At 44.5% G+C, this 20,378-nt stretch overlaps 1 protein-coding gene across 15 annotated transcripts; it reads left to right on the forward strand.

Annotated features, from left to right (window-relative positions):
* The first annotated feature begins 1,584 nt into the window (after positions 1–1,584).
* LOC109629117 (putative dual specificity tyrosine-phosphorylation-regulated kinase 3 homolog) lies at positions 1,585–19,424 on the forward strand. Of its 15 annotated transcripts, none has more exons than XM_069531533.1 (13): positions 1,976–2,402; positions 3,001–3,191; positions 3,309–3,500; positions 3,627–3,808; positions 3,912–4,035; positions 4,132–4,251; positions 4,346–4,438; positions 4,546–4,715; positions 4,834–5,475; positions 5,557–5,880; positions 11,609–11,689; positions 12,014–12,337; positions 18,069–19,424. In XM_069531533.1, the coding sequence occupies exons 1-13, from the start codon at positions 2,210–2,212 to the stop codon at positions 18,967–18,969; spliced, it is 3,537 nt and encodes a 1,178-aa protein (XP_069387634.1). In that variant the 5' UTR covers positions 1,976–2,209; the 3' UTR covers positions 18,970–19,424. The 15 variants fall into 15 exon arrangements, with proteins under 15 accessions (XP_069387693.1, XP_069387634.1, XP_069387906.1 ...); XM_069531805.1 differs by having other exon boundaries at positions 1,977–2,402; positions 4,834–5,880; positions 18,069–18,635; positions 18,819–19,424; XM_069531851.1 differs by having other exon boundaries at positions 1,977–2,402; positions 4,834–5,880; positions 18,069–18,635; positions 18,822–19,424.
* Positions 19,425–20,378: the final 954 nt, after the last annotated feature.

Here is a 20,378-nt window from a genome sequence, read left to right on the forward strand (position 1 = left end):
TGAAAAGTTGTGAACTTGGATCCGAAAATTGTGTTGATTGCTGAACAGACTACGGAAATAGCCAACATGCAATGTATGAAAAAAATAACACCAGTTAAGTAAGTCATTTGAACTTACATATTAGCCACACACTTGATTATCAACCACTTTAGGTTGACTTTATGAACAACATTGAAACTGCAGATAAATCAGGTAGGATGGATGCAGTTTTCTAGCTTCACTCTGCACTTGACACTGATTATAAAAATAGGGTGACCATACGTCCGTATTTCCCGGGACATGTCCGTATTTCACGTCCTGTCCCGAGTTATTTTTAGAAGGTGAGGAAATGTCCTGGTTTTTAAAATTACCTTCTATGGACCATTACATTTACATGCACTAGGGCACTGCCCACGGCGCTGCGTGTGACGTAGCCTAATCCCTGCCCCTATGCTGTCAGCCCTATTAATCAGAACGTAGACGACGTGACTGTCAGTCATACACAAGCAACATGCCGTTTACCGACGAATTACAAAAGAGTTTCCCGGCTTTAAGACCGGGTCCAGACAAATGGGAAGCCTTGTGCACAGTGTGCAAAGCAGGCACATATGTCTTGGTGTCCAATGGAGGTGCAAGAGATCTGAAAATCCACCTGGACACCGAGACAAAACAGCTGTCCGAGGCGAGGGTAGTGCTAGCTCGATCACACAGTACATTCTCAGACCAGGGAACGAGGATGCAGTGAATGCAGCGGAGGCTGCATGGTCATTTTACACAGTGAAACACCACAACAGTTACAGATCCATGGACTGCACTAGTGCATTGCTCAAAAAGACCCTCCCCGATTCAGACACTGCTAAAAAGTTTAGTCGCGCACGAAGCACTAAAAGACATCCCTGATTGTAAATGAGCTCATTTGTTATTTATTTTAATTATTTTCAATGATTGTAAATCAGCTCATTGGTTAATTCCCCCCCCCCAAAACAGACTTTATTTTGTTCATTACTGAGGCTAAGTGAGTGTTATTTTGAGTTCAGAGTTATTGTTTACTTGTTAAGTGAAGGATGTTAAGATGCGGCATTATTTCTTTCATTGTGCTGTTCATTCATTAAAGGAATTGTTGACTCAAGCATTTTGAATACATACATTTTGAATAAAATTATCATTTGTTATTGGAGTTATTGTTATTGACTTTTACTGAAAAGCATTTTTAATAAACCAACTGTAAATATCTTGTTCTATCTATATAATATAATATACCTGTATAATTGAATAATAATAAAATACTATTAAAGCAGCAGCATCCTCCACATGACCGCCCACCCCCCAGCCACCCCCCGGACAAGGTGTCCTGGTTTTCCCAAATGAAAATATGGTCACCCTACCTAACTCTTACCCTAACCCAAACCTAATTCTAACCCTGAACCTAAAACCAAGGCTTAACCCTCAAATAGACCATTGAATTTGTGAGGAGCAGCCAACATGTCTCATAATGATGGTACAAATTAAACAAAACTGTCCCTGATAACTATAGCTAGACATGTGCACACACACACACACACACACACACACACACACACACACACACACACACACACACTGTTGGAACACTTTGATGCATTTCAAATGTTGCTAAGTTTTGATTTGAACGTGTCACATCATCCTGCTGTTAGGTTTTCAAAGTTGACCTTTGATGTACAGAGCTCAAATCACCATTTGCACTCAGAGAGATCCACACAAGCAGGATCACATCAGCAGACTCAGGCTTTGAGACTGATTCTCCTTCTTCTCAGCTGATTACTGAAGTGGAAAGAGTTGACCTTCAACAATGTCCTCGTGGACAAGTTCAGGAGATCCCTCTGCTGCCTCAGGTAAGACTCTGAGGAAATGAAGATGAAGCTGAATGGATGGAAATCTGTGTAAAAGGGACAGTTCACTGAAAAATAACTGAATTCTCAGTTTATTTACTCAGCACTATGTTGATGGAGGGTGGGTGAAGTGTTTGAGTCCACAAACAACTTGAGGAGACTCAGGGGTAAACAGTGCTGAAGCTACATCCACTATAACTGAAGTTCTGGTGACCACTTCTTCAAATGTTAATAACAAGAGAGACAAACATTACATGCCTCCATGCTGCTCCTGTAGTGTTTCACTGGAAACAGCGTCTCTTACACCATGTTGTTAGCCTAAATGTCAACTTCTGGAAGTAGCAGTGCTAGCAGAAGTAGCGATGCTAGCAGAAGTAGCAGTGCTAGCAGAAGTAGTGATGCTAGCAGAAGTAGCGATGCTAGCAGAAGTAGCAGTGCTAGCAGAAGTAGCGATGCTAGCAGAAGTAGCAATGCTAGCAGAAGTAGTGATGCTAGCAGAAGTAGCAGTGCTAGCAGAAGTAGCAATGCTAATGTGCACCCCGTGTGAACCCTTGGGTGAGTGTGTGTGTGTGTGTGTGTGTGTGTGTGTGTGTGTGTGTGTGTGTGTGTGTGTGTGAAGACGAGGATACCAGAGGACATTTAGGATCAAATCCTGGTGGAAATAAGTCTTTTCAGTTTTGAATGTCTGGGCTGACGCACACTTGGATGACACCACAGGAGCAGCATGGAGACATGTTGTGTTTTTTATGTGTTAGAAGTGATCACCATTTACTTCAATTGGATTGGATTTGGCTGCAATGCTGTTTACCACTGAAAGTCCAAAAGTGTTTTGTGGACTCAAACACTTCACCCACCCCTCCATCAACATAGTGCTGAGTAGATACAGAGTGAATGTTCATGTTTGGATGAACTGTCCCTTTAAGGCACAGTAAGACACAACAAGAAGGAACAAGTCATTGTGTGTTACTTGAGGCCAAAGATGTTTTTGCTGTTTTATCTGCACCATCAAAATCCTCTTGTCTGATCTGTAAAAACTGAACTGAAAACATAAATAACTGAAGTCATCAGGAAATATTTGTAATAATATGTTTAACGTTGACTGAATGAATCTGTCCCACGTCACATATACTGTCTCCTCCATCTCTCTCCACAGCTGCACTGACAGCACCTGATGTTCAGGCCAGCTGGGTGCTTCACAGCAGCTCGTCCTCCTATAAAGTCCTGGACTTCATAGGGGAAGGAAGCTTTGGCCAAATTTTCAAGTCCCAGAACCTCAGGACGAAAGAGGTGGTTGCTGTGAAAATCCCAAAGAAGGACACAGAGAACGAGGACATTAACGATGAGGTCGATGACTGAACTCTTTGTTTATATTCCTGTGCTCAGGTGTTGTTTGCTCCATCAGAAAATGTAGCTGATCACAAACTGCTGGTCGTCTCATCATGCCTCCTCTTTTCTCTCCAGGTGGCCATATTGAAAGTCATCAGTAAGCTGGATTCAGATCACAACAACCTGATCAAGTTCCATGAACAATTCCAACACATGGAACAGACATGCTTGGTGTTCGAGATGATGGACATGAATCTCTATGACCTGCTAGAGCAGCGAGAGGGGAAACCCCTCACTCTTCATGAGATCCGCCCAGTTGGCAAGCAGGTATGTAGCTGCGATCAATGCATCATGAAACAAATACTCTTTAGTTCAATAGAGTCCTAAAACCTAAACCTGACACCCGACAACAGAAACAAATCTAAATGTGTCATCTTCTTTTTGTCCCTGCAGCTCTTGGTGGCCTTGGATGCTCTGAAACGTTTTGGTGTCCTGCACACGGACATCAAACCGGACAATATCATGTTCGTCAACATGCAGGACCAGCCGCTAAGGCTGAAGCTGATCGACTTTGGCTGCGCTTTGATGGTGTCCCAGGTGGAGCTGGGCATGGACGTCCAGCCGTATGGGTATAGGTGAGTTCATCCTGCACAATATCTTGTTTAGCCACATTATTTTCTCTGCTCTGAAAAGGTTCCAACAGATTTGTCATATTTGGCTCATGTCTTTTCTTCTCAGGGCTCCAGAAATCGCACTTGGCCTTCCATTTACAGAGGCCATCGATGTGTGGGGGGTCGGGTGTGTGCTGGCGTTCCTATACCTGGCTCAAAACCTCTTCCATGTGGACTGCAAATATCAGATGGTATATATCATGTAACCCAGTGGATTTGTATTTATTTTTCATATTCATAGAGAATGTTGGTGGATGTGATTCTCATCATGTGTATTCTGTCTGCAGATGAACAGCATGGTTGCAGTGCTGGGCCAGCCAGAGGACCACCTGCTCCGTGCTGGCAAGTACAGCCAGCAGTTCTTCATTGAAGAGGAGGCTGGAGCTACTTCATCATGGAGACTGATGGTAGAGCAGCCATGTTCCTCTTTGTTTAAGAATTGTATTTTATTTTGAAATCACACTGGCCTGTTCTCATCTTTCTGTCCTTTTGTTCCTTCAGACGGCAGAAGAATTTACTGTGGCAAACCACATGAGCCCAGAGAAACCCGACCTCTTTATCAATGGGCTGACCTCTCTAAACGATTTGATTCATGTGAGTACTCTCCGATGTGTTGTACAAGTAAAGACGGACCTGAACCAGCTTTTTATCTGTCATTTGGGAGCTGGATCATCTGACCTGAAACCTGTTTTGAAATCCAGATCCATCCAAAATCGGACGCCATTGAGATGGAAGACCGGAGGGCCTTTGTGTCACTCTTAGGAGCTTTGCTGCATTTTGATGGGGATGAGAGGATCTCTCCTCGTCAAGCTCTGCAGCAGCCCTTCATTTCCATGAGCCACCTGAGACAGGACGTCAACAGCGGAGACTAGTAAGTGACTACATGTCGTTTCACACTGAAACTAAAAAAGACCTCAGGTTACATAGACTGATGGCTTTAATTAATTGACAGTGACTGATTTACTAATTGATTGTTTTACCTCCTCCAGTCTGACCACCTCCAAAACTGCCATGAGGGTCAACCCAACTGAGGACAGGGTCGCCTGTGCAGCATCAGACTGCGGCAACTTTGAGACAGAACTCTCTGGCTCCATGGACACAGACTCATGGTGCTCTGATGAGGCTCAAGACTCCGCTAGTGCCCCCAGGTCCTCATTCAGAGTGGTTAACACCAGTGATACAGACTCATGGTGCTCTGATGAGGCTCAAGACTCCGCTAGTGCCCCCAGGTCCTCATTCAGAGTGGTTAACACCAGTGATGCAGACTCATGGTGCTCTGATGAGGCTCAAGACTCCGCTAGTGCCCCCAGGTCTTCATTCAGAGACGTTAACACCAGTGATGACTCATGGTGCTTTGATGAGGCTCAAGACTCCGCTAATGCCCCCAGGTCTTCATTGAGAGACGTTAACACCAGTCACACAGACTCATGGTGCTCTGATGAGGCTCAAGACTCCGCTAATGCCCCCAGGTCCTCATTCAGAGTCGTTAACACCAGTGATGCAGACTCATGGTGCTTTGATGAGGCTCAAGACTCCGCTAATGCCCCCAGGTCTTCATTGAGAGACGTCAACACCAGTGATGCAGACTCATGGTGCTTTGATGAGGCTCAAGACTCCGCTAGTGCCCCCAGGTCCTCATTCAGAGACGTTAACACCAGTGATACAGACTCATGGTGCTCTGATGAGGCTCAAGACTCTGCTAATGCCCCCAGGTCTTCATTGAGAGACGTTAACACCAGTCACACAGACTCATGGTGCTCTGATGAGGCTCAAAACTCCGCTAATGCCCCCAGGTCTTCATTGAGAGACGTCAACACCAGTCACACAGACTCATGGTGCTCTGATGAGGCTCAAGACTCCGCTAGTGCCCCCAGGTCTTCATTGAGAGACGTCAACACCAGTCACACAGACTCATGGTGCTCTGATGAGGCTCAAGGCGCCGCTAGTGCCCCCAGGTCTTCATTGAGAGACGTCAACACCAGTGATGCAGACTCATGGTGCTCTGATGAGGCTCAAGACTCCGCTAATGCCCCCAGGTCTTCATTCAGAGTCGTTAACACCAGTCACACAGACTCATGTTGTTCTGATGAGGCTCAAGACTCCAGTAGTGCCCCCTGTTCATTATTCAGAAACATTAACACCAGTGATGCAGACTCATGTTGTTCTGAAGTGGAAGTCGTCTCCCTAAACATTTGCTGTTTGTGTCTTTTCAACGACAGCAGTAATGACAACTCCTGGTTCTGTCACGAGGCTGTAGATGTCCCCGCTGCAGCCAAAGCCTCCTCTGGCAGGAGGAAGAAACTGATGAAAAGAATAAGAAAATTCTTTTTAGGACTCAGATGCTGCTTCTGTTCAAAAGTGGAGGACTAAATTGTTTTGCTTTCTTTCTCCCCTGTGCTCACTCTTCATACAGGTGCTGCCGAGGTGCAGCGCTGGAAGCTGGGTCTCTCTCGGGGTCTGAAGCAGGTCCAGGTCCTGTGGGACAAAGACATCTGGAAGGGCAGCAGCTTCTTCTCAGCCCTCCTGAGCTGATGCTTCTTCCCACCCTTTCCCCCCCCATACTCCCTCCACACATTCCTCTATTTCTTTATTGGTGTGCTTTTATATTGATTTATAATAAATATGAGATTTACTACTTTTAATACATTTCGTGTTTTACTAATACTTTTTAAATATATTGAATGGATTTAATACTTTGTGACAACACTGTGTATTACATTTACTGCATTTTAGTACTTTTTAATAAAAAAAAATTTACATTTTAATATCTTGAATAATTGTTGTCTGTTACAGTTTGTAAATAAAATGTATAGATTGTATTTGGCCTCAGACGACCATCATTATTCTAAGTCAACAACAAATTCAGGCCTGAGTGAGCATTAATGTGAAATGTATTTTCAGGTGTGTTATAATGGACAGGGATTAAAAGTGATACAGAGACAAGATGCTCTTTACTAACACTCCTGAAAATGCACACATCACATGAGCGCTCACGTACACTACACATGCAGGCGTAAACACAAGCATTTGGTTGTTAGTTATAGAATTGTCACAGATTGCTTGAATCATGGCTCATCTCCTACGCATGTCAGAAGTTGTGTCATTTTAAAATACAGAATTTGACTGCATAACAGCTGTTGGCAAAGACAACAGAGTCAGTAACACCTGTCATTTATTATCCACAGCATTCTATACTGGTAGCAGGGGCTGATGCCAAATTACATGCCAAAATGTTTCATTTACACACTTTGTGTGCATTTGTGGTTCAGTAGCTTTTCATCCTTTTGCATTGAGGACGTATGGAAAGGATGGAATCTTGGTGATAATAAAACTTAACATCAAAATGGAAAATATAATAAATGAAATAGGTGAAAAACGAGACCACGGACAACACTTGATCTTGTCCTTTGTGTCTGGCATCAAGCATGGCTGAGCCGTGTTCCGGACACCAGTGGTGCAAGTGGCGAATGGTAATGTGCACCATACAACTTGTATTTGTTAAGAGGATAGAGGAGATAATACAGCACAATGAGAAAGGTGCATTTTCTGCTGTTTCCACTGGACATAGGACCACTTCAAATTCAGCCTCTGAGCATCACAGAGGTGAGTAACATTCAGCTGCATCGACTGGAGCAGGTGTTCCTGTACACTGATGATGTTTAGTGCCTGAACTACTGCATGGATCATGGCTCGACTGAAATCCATTCAAATGTTCTGGGGCTTTAAGTGTTTCTGACACAACAACAAGTCACAGCCATTCAGGTTTGTTTTTGTGGTTTGATCAGATGTTAGCATTTCAGCCACAATTCCTAATCTTTTGTAGCAGCATCCTCCACATGACCGCCCACCCCCCAGCCACCCCCCGGACAAGGTGTCCTGGTTTTCCCAAATGAAAATATGGTCACCCTACCTAACTCTTACCCTAACCCAAACCTAATTCTAACCCTGAACCTAAAACCAAGGCTTAACCCTCAAATAGACCATTGAATTTGTGAGGAGCAGCCAACATGTCTCATAATGATGGTACAAATTAAACAAAACTGTCCCTGATAACTATAGATAGACATGTGCGCACACTCACACACACACACACACACACACACACACACACACACACACACACACACACACTGTTGGAACACTTTGATGCATTTCAAATGTTGCTAAGTTTTGATTTGAACGTGTCACATCATCCTGCTGTTAGGTTTTCAAAGTTGACCTTTGATGTACAGAGCTCAAATCACCATTTGCACTCAGAGAGATCCACACAAGCAGGATCACATCAGCAGACTCAGGCTTTGAGACTGATTCTCCTTCTTCTCAGCTGATAACTGAAGTGGAAAGAGTTGACCTTCAACAATGTCCTCGTGGACAAGTTCAGGAGATCCCTCTGCTGCCTCAGGTAAGACTCTGAGGAAATGAAGATGAAGCTGAATGGATGGAAATGTGTGTAAAAGGGACAGTTCACTGAAAAATAACTGAATTCTCAGTTTATTTACTCAGCACTATGTTGATGGAGGGTGGGTGAAGTGTTTGAGTCCACAAACAACTTGAGGAGACTCAGGGGTAAACAGTGCTGAAGCTACATCCACTATAACTGAAGTTCTGGTGACCACTTCTTCAAATGTTAATAACAAGAGAGACAAACATTACATGCCTCCATGCTGCTCCTGTGGTGTTTCACTGGAAACAGCGTCTCTTACACCATGTTGTTAGCCTAAATGTCAACTTCTGGAAGTAGCGATGCTAGCAGAAGTAGCGATGCTAGCAGAAGTAGCAGTGCTAGCAGAAGTAGCGATGCTAGCAGAAGTAGCAATGCTAGCAGAAGTAGTGATGCTAGCAGAAGTAGCAGTGCTAGCAGAACTAGCAGTGCTAGCAGAAGTAGCAGTGCTAGCAGAAGTAGCAATGCTAATGTGCACCCCGTGTGAACCCTTGGGTGAGTGTGTGTGTGTGTGTGTGTGTGTGTGTGTGTGTGTGTCTGTGTGTGTGTGTGTGAAGACGAGGATACCAGAGGACATTTAGGATCAAATCCTGGTGGAAATAAGTCTTTTCAGTTTTGAATGTCGGGGCTGACGCACACTTGGATGAAACCACAGGAGCAGCATGGAGACATGTTGTGTTTTTTATGTGTTAGAAGTGATCACCATTTACTTCAATTGGATTGGATTTGGCTGCAATGCTGTTTACCACTGAAAGTCCAAAAGTGTTTTGTGGACTCAAACACTTCACCCACCCCTCCATCAACATAGTGCTGAGTAGATACAGAGTGAATGTTCATGTTTGGATGAACTGTCCCTTTAAGGCACAGTAAGACACAACAAGAAGGAACAAGTCATTGTGTGTTACTTGAGGCCAAAGATGTTTTTGCTGTTTTATCTGCACCATCAAAATCCTCTTGTCTGATCTGTAAAAACTGAACTGAAAACATAAATAACTGAAGTCATCAGGAAATATTTGTGATAATATGTTTAACGTTGACTGAATGAATCTGTCCCACGTCACATATACTGTCTCCTCCATCTCTCTCCACAGCTGCACTGACAGCACCTGATGTTCAGGCCAGCTGGGTGCTTCACAGCAGCTCGTCCTCCTATAAAGTCCTGGACTTCATAGGGGAAGGAAGCTTTGGCCAAATTTTCAAGTCCCAGAACCTCAGGACGAAAGAGGTGGTTGCTGTGAAAATCCCAAAGAAGGACACAGAGAACGAGGACATTAACGATGAGGTTGATGACTGAACTCTTTGTTTATATTCCTGTGCTCAGGTGTTGTTTGCTCCATCAGAAAATGTAGCTGATCACAAACTGCTGGTCGTCTCATCATGCCTCCTCTTTTCTCTCCAGGTGGCCATATTGAAAGTCATCAGTAAGCTGGATTCAGATCACAACAACCTGATCAAGTTCCATGAACAATTCCAACACATGGAACAGACGTGCTTGGTGTTCGAGATGATGGACATGAATCTCTATGACCTGCTAGAGCAGCGAGAGGGGAAACCCCTCACTCTTCATGAGATCCGCCCAGTTGGCAAGCAGGTATGTAGCTGCGATCAATGCATCATGAAACAAATACTCTTTAGTTCAATAGAGTCCTAAAACCTAAACCTGACACCCGACAACAGAAACAAATCTAAATGTGTCATCTTCTTTTTGTCCCTGCAGCTCTTGGTGGCCTTGGATGCTCTGAAACGTTTTGGTGTCCTGCACACGGACATCAAACCGGACAATATCATGTTCGTCAACATGCAGGACCAGCCGCTAAGGCTGAAGCTGATCGACTTTGGCTGCGCTTTGATGGTGTCCCAGGTGGAGCTGGGCATGGACGTCCAGCCGTATGGGTATAGGTGAGTTCATCCTGCACAATATCTTGTTTAGCCACATTATTTTCTCTGCTCTGAAAATGTTCCAACAGATTTGTCATATTTGGCTCATGTCTTTTCTTCTCAGGGCTCCAGAAATCGCACTTGGCCTTCCATTTACAGAGGCCATCGATGTGTGGGGGGTCGGGTGTGTGCTGGCGTTCCTATACCTGGCTCAAAACCTCTTCCATGTGGACTGCAAATATCAGATGGTATATATCATGTAACCCAGTGGATTTGTATTTATTTTTCATATTCATAGAGAATGTTGGTGGATGTGATTCTCATCATGTGTATTCTGTCTGCAGATGAACAGCATGGTTGCAGTGCTGGGCCAGCCAGAGGACCACCTGCTCCGTGCTGGCAAGTACAGCCAGCAGTTCTTCATTGAAGAGGAGGCTGGAGCTACTTCATCATGGAGACTGATGGTAGAGCAGCCATGTTCCTCTTTGTTTAAGAATTGTATTTTATTTTGAAATCACACTGGCCTGTTCTCATCTTTCTGTCCTTTTGTTCCTTCAGACGGCAGAAGAATTTACTGTGGCAAACCACATGAGCCCAGAGAAACCCGACCTCTTTATCAATGGGCTGACCTCTCTAAACGATTTGATTCATGTGAGTACTCTCCGATGTGTTGTACAAGTAAAGACGGACCTGAACCAGCTTTTTATCTGTCATTTGGGAGCTGGATCATCTGACCTGAAACCTGTTTTGAAATCCAGATCCATCCAAAATCGGACGCCATTGAGATGGAAGACCGGAGGGCCTTTGTGTCACTCTTAGGAGCTTTGCTGCATTTTGATGGGGATGAGAGGATCTCTCCTCGTCAAGCTCTGCAGCAGCCCTTCATTTCCATGAGCCACCTGAGACAGGACGTCAACAGCGGAGACTAGTAAGTGACTACATGTCGTTTCACACTGAAACTAAAAAAGACCTCAGGTTACATAGACTGATGGCTTTAATTAATTGACAGTGACTGATTTACTAATTGATTGTTTTACCTCCTCCAGTCTGACCACCTCCAAAACTGCCATGAGGGTCAACCCAACTGAGGACAGGGTCGCCTGTGCAGCATCAGACTGCAGCAACTTTGAGACAGAACTCTCTGGCTCCATGGACACAGACTCATGGTGCTCTGATGAGGCTCAAGACTCCGCTAGTGCCCCCAGGTCCTCATTCAGAGTGGTTAACACCAGTGATACAGACTCATGGTGCTCTGATGAGGCTCAAGACTCCACTAGTGCCCCCAGGTCTTCATTCAGAGTGGTTAACACCAGTGATGACTCATGGTGCTTTGATGAGGCTCAAAACTCCGCTAATGCCCCCAAGTCTTCATTGAGAGACGTTAACACCAGTCACACAGACTCATGGTGCTCTGATGAGGCTCAAGACTCCGCTAATGCCCCCAGGTCTTCATTGAGAGACGTCAACACCAGTGATGCAGACTCATGGTGCTTTGATGAGGCTCAAGACTCCGCTAGTGCCCCCAGGTCCTCATTCAGAGTGGTTAACACCAGTGATACAGACTCATGGTGCTTTGATGAGGCTCAAGACTCCGCTAATGCCCCCAGGTCCTCATTCAGAGACGTTAACACCAGTGATACAGACTCATGGTGCTCTGATGAGGCTCAAAACTCCGCTAATGCCCCCAGGTCTTCATTGAGAGACGTCAACACCATACACACAGACTCATGTTGTTCTGATGAGGCTCAAGACTCCGCTAGTGCCCCCAGGTCTTCATTGAGAGACGTCAACACCATACACACAGACTCATGTTGTTCTGATGAGGCTCAAGACTCCGCTAATGCCCCCAGGTCTTCATTGAGAGACGTCAACACCAGTGATACAGACTCATGGTGCTCTGATGAGGCTCAAAACTCCGCTAATGCCCCCAGGTCTTCATTGAGAGACGTCAACACCATACACACAGACTCATGTTGTTCTGATGAGGCTCAAGACTCCGCTAGTGCCCCCAGGTCTTCATTGAGAGACGTCAACACCAGTCACACAGACTCATGGTGCTCTGATGAGGCTCAAGGCGCCGCTAGTGCCCCCAGGTCTTCATTGAGAGACGTCAACACCAGTGATGCAGACTCATGGTGCTCTGATGAGGCTCAAGACTCCGCTAATGCCCCCAGGTCTTCATTCAGAGTCGTTAACACCAGTCACACAGACTCATGTTGTTCTGATGAGGCTCAAAACTCCAGTAGTGCCCCCTGTTCATTATTCAGAAACATTAACACCAGTGATGCAGACTCATGTTGTTCTGAAGTGGAAGTCGTCTCCCTAAACATTTGCTGTTTGTGTCTTTTCAACGACAGCAGTAATGACAACTCCTGGTTCTGTCACGAGGCTGTAGATGTCCCCGCTGCAGCCAAAGCCTCCTCTGGCAGGAGGAAGAAACTGATGAAAAGAATAAGAAAATTCTTTTTAGGACTCAGATGCTGCTTCTGTTCAAAAGTGGAGGACTAAATTGTTTTGCTTTCTTTCTCCCCTGTGCTCACTCTTCATACAGGTGCTGCCGAGGTGCAGCGCTGGAAGCTGGGTCTCTCTCGGGGTCTGAAGCAGGTCCAGGTCCTGTGGGACAAAGACATCTGGAAGGGCAGCAGCTTCTTCTCAGCCCTCCTGAGCTGATGCTTCTTCCCACCCTTCCCCCCCCCCATACTCCCTCCACACATTCCTCTATTTCTTTATTGGTGTGCTTTTATATTGATTTATAATAAATATGAGATTTACTACTTTTAATACATTTCGTGTTTTACTAATACTTTTTAAATATATTGAATGGATTTAATACTTTGTGACAACACTGTGTATTACATTTACTGCATTTTAGTACTTTTTAATTAAAAAAAATTTACATTTTAATATCTTGAATAATTGTTGTCTGTTACAGTTTGTAAATAAAATTATACGTATAGATTGTATTTGGCCTCAGACGACCATCATTATTCTAAGTCAACAACAAATTCAGGCCTGAGTGAGCATTAATGTGAAATGTATTTTCAGGTGTGTTATAATGGACAGGGATTAAAAGTGATACAGAGACAAGATGCTCTTTACTAACACTCCTGAAAATGCACACATCACATGAGCGCTCACGTACACTACACATGCAGGCGTAAACACAAGCATTTGGTTGTTAGTTATAGAATTGTCACAGATTGCTTGAATCATGGCTCATCTCCTACGCATGTCAGAAGTTGTGTCATTTTAAAATACAGAATTTGACTGCATAACAGCTGTTGGCAAAGACAACAGAGTCAGTAACACCTGTCATTTATTATCCACAGCATTCTATACTGGTAGCAGGGGCTGATGCCAAATTACATGCCAAAATGTTTCATTTACACACTTTGTGTGCATTTGTGGTTCAGTAGCTTTTCATCCTTTTGCATTGAGGACGTATGGAAAGGATGGAATCTTGGTGATAATAAAACTTAACATCAAAATGGAAAATATAATAAATGAAATAGGTGAAAAACGAGACCACGGACAACACTTGATCTTGTCCTTTGTGTCTGGCATCAAGCATGGCTGAGCCGTGTTCCGGACACCAGTGGTGCAAGTGGCGAATGGTAATGTGCACCATACAACTTGTATTTGTTAAGAGGATAGAGGAGATAATACAGCACAATGAGAAAGGTGCATTTTCTGCTGTTTCCACTGGACATAGGACCACTTCAAATTCAGCCTCTGAGCATCACAGAGGTGAGTAACATTCAGCTGCATCGACTGGAGCAGGTGTTCCTGTACACTGATGATGTTTAGTGCCTGAACTACTGCATGGATCATGGCTCGACTGAAATCCATTCAAATGTTCTGGGGCTTTAAGTGTTTCTGACACAACAACAAGTCACAGCAATTCAGGTTTGTTTTTGTGGTTTGATCAGATGTTAGCATTTCAGCCACAATTCCTAATCTTTTGTAGCAGCATCCTCCACATGACCGCCCACCCCCCGGACAAGGTGTCCTGGTTTTCCCAAATGAAAATATGGTCACCCTACCTAACTCTTACCCTAACCCAAACCTAATTCTAACCCTGAACCTAAAACCAAGGCTTAACCCTCAAATAGACCATTGAATTTGTGAGGAGCAGCCAACATGTCTCATAATGATGGTACAAATTAAACAAAACTGTCCCTGATAACTATAGATAGACATGTGTGCACACACACACACACACACACACACACACACACACTGTTGGAACACTTTGATGCATTTCAAATGTTGCTAAGTTTTGATTTGAACGTGTCACATCATCGTGCTGTTAGGTTTTCAAAGTTGACCTTTGATGTACAGAGCTCAAATCACCATTTGCACTCAGAGAGATCCACACAAGCAGGATCACATCAGCAGACTCAGGCTTTGAGACTGATTCTCCTTCTTCTCAGCTGATTACTGAAGTGGAAAGAGTTGACCTTCAACAATGTCCTCGTGGACAAGTTCAGGAGATCCCTCTGCTGCCTCAGGTAAGACTCTGAGGAAATGAAGATGAAGCTGAATGGATGGAAATGTGTGTAAAAGGGACAGTTCACTGAAAAATAACTGAATTCTCAGTTTATTTACTCAGCACTATGTTGATGGAGGGTGGGTGAAGTGTTTGAGTCCACAAACAACTTGAGGAGACTCAGGGGTAAACAGTGCTGAAGCTACATCCACTATAACTGAAGTTCTGGTGACCACTTCTTCAAATGTTAATAACAAGAGAGACAAACATTACATGCCTCCATGCTGCTCCTGTAGTGTTTCACTGGAAACAGCGTCTCTTACACCATGTTGTTAGCCTAAATGTCAACTTCTGGAAGTAGCGATGCTAGCAGAAGTAGCGATGCTAGCAGAAGTAGCGATGCTAGCAGAAGTAGCAGTGCTAGCAGAAGTAGCGATGCTAGCAGAAGTAGCAATGCTAGCAGAAGTAGTGATGCTAGCAGAAGTAGCAGTGCTAGCAGAACTAGCAGTGCTAGCAGAAGTAGCAATGCTAATGTGCACCCCGTGTGAACCCTTGGGTGAGTGTGTGTGTGTGTGTGTGTGTGTGTGTGTGTGTGTGTGTGTGTGTGTGTGTGTGTGTGTGTGTGTGTGTCTGTGTGTGTGTGTGTGAAGACGAGGATACCAGAGGACATTTAGGATCAAATCCTGGTGGAAATAAGTCTTTTCAGTTTTGAATGTCGGGGCTGACGCACACTTGGATGAAACCACAGGAGCAGCATGGAGACATGTTGTGTTTTTTATGTGTTAGAAGTGATCACCATTTACTTCAATTGGATTGGATTTGGCTGCAATGCTGTTTACCACTGAAAGTCCAAAAGTGTTTTGTGGACTCAAACACTTCACCCACCCCTCCATCAACATAGTGCTGAGTAGATACAGAGTGAATGTTCATGTTTGGATGAACTGTCCCTTTAAGGCACAGTAAGACACAACAAGAAGGAACAAGTCATTGTGTGTTACTTGAGGCCAAAGATGTTTTTGCTGTTTTATCTGCACAATCAAAATCCTCTTGTCTGATCTGTAAAAACTGAACTGAAAACATAAATAACTGAAGTCATCAGGAAATATTTGTGATAATATGTTTAACGTTGACTGAATGAATCTGTCCCACGTCACATATACTGTCTCCTCCATCTCTCTCCACAGCTGCACTGACAGCACCTGATGTTCAGGCCAGCTGGGTGCTTCACAGCAGCTCGTCCTCCTATAAAGTCCTGGACTTCATAGGGGAAGGAAGCTTTGGCCAAATTTTCAAGTCCCAGAACCTCAGGACGAAAGAGGTGGTTGCTGTGAAAATCCCAAAGAAGGACACAGAGAACGAGGACATTAACGATGAGGTCGATGACTGAACTCTTTGTTTATATTCCTGTGCTCAGGTGTTGTTTGCTCCATCAGAAAATGTAGCTGATCACAAACTGCTGGTCGTCTCATCATGCCTCCTCTTTTCTCTCCAGGTGGCCATATTGAAAGTCATCAGTAAGCTGGATTCAGATCACAACAACCTGATCAAGTTCCATGAACAATTCCAACACATGGAACAGACGTGCTTGGTGTTCGAGATGATGGACATGAATCTCTATGACCTGCTAGAGCAGCGAGAGGGGAAACCCCTCACTCTTCATGAGATCCGCCCAGTTGGCAAGCAGGTATGTAGCTGCGATCAATGCATCATGAAACAAATACTCTTTAGTTCAATAGAGTCCTAAAACCTAAACCTGACACCCGACAACAGAAACAAATCTAAATGTGTCATCTTCTTTTTGTCCCTGCAGCTCTTGGTGGCCTTGGATGCTCTGAAACGTTTTGGTGTCCTGCACACGGACATCAAACCGGACAATATCATGTTCGTCAACATGCAGGACCAGCCGCTAAGGCTGAAGCTGATCGACTTTGGCTGCGCTTTGATGGTGTCCCAGGTGGAGCTGGGCATGGACGTCCAGCCGTATGGGTATAGGTGAGTTCATCCTGCACAATATCTTGTTTAGCCACATTATTTTCTCTGCTCTGAAAATGTTCCAACAGATTTGTCATATTTGGCTCATGTCTTTTCTTCTCAGGGCTCCAGAAATCGCACTTGGCCTTCCATTTACAGAGGCCATCGATGTGTGGGGGGTCGGGTGTGTGCTGGCGTTCCTATACCTGGCTCAAAACCTCTTCCATGTGGACTGCAAATATCAGATGGTATATATCATGTAACCCAGTGGATTTGTATTTATTTTTCATATTCATAGAGAATGTTGGTGGATGTGATTCTCATCATGTGTATTCTGTCTGCAGATGAACAGCATGGTTGCAGTGCTGGGCCAGCCAGAGGACCACCTGCTCCGTGCTGGCAAGTACAGCCAGCAGTTCTTCATTGAAGAGGAGGCTGGAGCTACTTCATCATGGAGACTGATGGTAGAGCAGCCATGTTCCTCTTTGTTTAAGAATTGTATTTTATTTTGAAATCACACTGGCCTGTTCTCATCTTTCTGTCCTTTTGTTCCTTCAGACGGCAGAAGAATTTACTGTGGCAAACCACATGAGCCCAGAGAAACCCGACCTCTTTATCAATGGGCTGACCTCTCTAAACGATTTGATTCATGTGAGTACTCTCCGATGTGTTGTACAAGTAAAGACGGACCTGAACCAGCTTTTTATCTGTCATTTGGGAGCTGGATCATCTGACCTGAAACCTGTTTTGAAATCCAGATCCATCCAAAATCGGACGCCATTGAGATGGAAGACCGGAGGGCCTTTGTGTCACTCTTAGGAGCTTTGCTGCATTTTGATGGGGATGAGAGGATCTCTCCTCGTCAAGCTCTGCAGCAGCCCTTCATTTCCATGAGCCACCTGAGACAGGACGTCAACAGCGGAGACTAGTAAGTGACTACATGTCGTTTCACACTGAAACTAAAAAAGACCTCAGGTTACATAGACTGATGGCTTTAATTAATTGACAGTGACTGATTTACTAATTGATTGTTTTACCTCCTCCAGTCTGACCACCTCCAAAACTGCCATGAGGGTCAACCCAACTGAGGACAGGGTCGCCTGTGCAGCATCAGACTGCGGCAACTTTGAGACAGAACTCTCTGGCTCCATGGACACAGACTCATGGTGCTCTGATGAGGCTCAAGACTCCGCTAGTGCCCCCAGGTCCTCATTCAGAGTGGTTAACACCAGTGATACAGACTCATGGTGCTCTGATGAGGCTCAAGACTCCACTAGTGCCCCCAGGTCTTCATTCAGAGTGGTTAACACCAGTGATACAGACTCATGGTGCTCTGATGAGGCTCAAGACTCCGCTAGTGCCCCCAGGTCTTCATTGAGAGACGTTAACACCAGTGATGACTCATGGTGCTTTGATGAGGCTCAAGACTCCGCTAATGCCCCCAGGTCTTCATTGAGAGACGTCAACACCAGTGATGCAGACTCATGGTGCTTTGATGAGGCTCAAGACTCCGCTAGTGCCCCCAGGTCCTCATTCAGAGTGGTTAACACCAGTGATACAGACTCATGGTGCTTTGATGAGGCTCAAGACTCCGCTAATGCCCCCAGGTCCTCATTCAGAGACGTTAACACCAGTGATACAGACTCATGGTGCTCTGATGAGGCTCAAGACTCTGCTAATGCCCCCAGGTCTTCATTGAGAGACGTCAACACCAGTGATACAGACTCATGGTGCTCTGATGAGGCTCAAAACTCCGCTAATGCCCCCAGGTCTTCATTGAGAGACGTCAACACCATACACACAGACTCATGTTGTTCTGATGAGGCTCAAGACTCCGCTAGTGCCCCCAGGTCTTCATTGAGAGACGTCAACACCAGTCACACAGACTCATGGTGCTCTGATGAGGCTCAAGGCGCCGCTAGTGCCCCCAGGTCTTCATTGAGAGACGTCAACACCAGTGATGCAGACTCATGGTGCTCTGATGAGGCTCAAGACTCCGCTAATGCCCCCAGGTCTTCATTCAGAGTCGTTAACACCAGTCACACAGACTCATGTTGTTCTGATGAGGCTCAAAACTCCAGTAGTGCCCCCTGTTCATTATTCAGAAACATTAACACCAGTGATGCAGACTCATGTTGTTCTGAAGTGGAAGTCGTCTCCCTAAACATTTGCTGTTTGTGTCTTTTCAACGACAGCAGTAATGACAACTCCTGGTTCTGTCACGAGGCTGTAGATGTCCCCGCTGCAGCCAAAGCCTCCTCTGGCAGGAGGAAGAAACTGATGAAAAGAATAAGAAAATTCTTTTTAGGACTCAGATGCTGCTTCTGTTCAAAAGTGGAGGACTAAATTGTTTTGCTTTCTTTCTCCCCTGTGCTCACTCTTCATACAGGTGCTGCCGAGGTGCAGCGCTGGAAGCTGGGTCTCTCTCGGGGTCTGAAGCAGGTCCAGGTCCTGTGGGACAAAGACATCTGGAAGGGCAGCAGCTTCTTCTCAGCCCTCCTGAGCTGATGCTTCTTCCCACCCTTCCCCCCCCCCATACTCCCTCCACACATTCCTCTATTTCTTTATTGGTGTGCTTTTATATTGATTTATAATAAATATGAGATTTACTACTTTTAATACATTTCGTGTTTTACTAATACTTTTTAAATATATTGAATGGATTTAATACTTTGTGACAACACTGTGTATTACATTTACTGCATTTTAGTACTTTTTAATTAAAAAAAATTTACATTTTAATATCTTGAATAATTGTTGTCTGTTACAGTTTGTAAATAAAATTATACGTATAGATTGTATTTGGCCTCAGACGACCATCATTATTCTAAGTCAACAACAAATTCAGGCCTGAGTGAGCATTAATGTGAAATGTATTTACAGGTGTGTTATAATGGACAGGGATTAAAAGTGATACAGAGACAAGATGCTCTTTACTAACACTCCTGAAAATGCACACATCACATGAGCGCTCACGTACACTACACATGCAGGCGTAAACACAAGCATTTGGTTGTTAGTTATAGAATTGTCACAGATTGCTTGAATCATGGCTCATCTCCTACGCATGTCAGAAGTTGTGTCATTTTAAAATACAGAATTTGACTGCATAACAGCTGTTGGCAAAGACAACAGAGTCAGTAACACCTGTCATTTATTATCCACAGCATTCTATACTGGTAGCAGGGGCTGATGCCAAATTACATGCCAAAATGTTTCATTTACACACTTTGTGTGCATTTGTGGTTCAGTAGCTTTTCATCCTTTTGCATTGAGGACGTATGGAAAGGATGGAATCTTGGTGATAATAAAACTTAACATCAAAATGGAAAATATAATAAATGAAATAGGTGAAAAACGAGACCACGGACAACACTTGATCTTGTCCTTTGTGTCTGGCATCAAGCATGGCTGAGCCGTGTTCCGGACACCAGTGGTGCAAGTGGCGAATGGTAATGTGCACCATACAACTTGTATTTGTTAAGAGGATAGAGGAGATAATACAGCACAATGAGAAAGGTGCATTTTCTGCTGTTTCCACTGGACATAGGACCACTTCAAATTCAGCCTCTGAGCATCACAGAGGTGAGTAACATTCAGCTGCATCGACTGGAGCAGGTGTTCCTGTACACTGATGATGTTTAGTGCCTGAACTACTGCATGGATCATGGCTCGACTGAAATCCATTCAAATGTTCTGGGGCTTTAAGTGTTTCTGACACAACAACAAGTCACAGCCATTCAGGTTTGTTTTTG

Source organism: Paralichthys olivaceus, chromosome 1, assembly GCF_024713975.1.
Source record: "Paralichthys olivaceus isolate ysfri-2021 chromosome 1, ASM2471397v2, whole genome shotgun sequence".
NCBI classification, from domain to species: domain Eukaryota; kingdom Metazoa; phylum Chordata; class Actinopteri; order Pleuronectiformes; family Paralichthyidae; genus Paralichthys; species Paralichthys olivaceus.

Bases quoted from the DNA above. Each gene is read 5' to 3' on its own strand.
- LOC109629117 (XM_069531455.1), top strand. From the start codon at position 2,210: ATGCTAGCAGAAGTAGCAGTGCTAGCAGAAGTAGTGATGCTAGCAGAA. The intron at 3,501-3,626 runs GTATGTAGCTGC...TTGTCCCTGCAG, and splicing joins TCCGCCCAGTTGGCAAGCAG to CTCTTGGTGGCCTTGGATGC. The intron at 3,809-3,911 runs GTGAGTTCATCC...TTTTCTTCTCAG, and splicing joins GTCCAGCCGTATGGGTATAG to GGCTCCAGAAATCGCACTTG.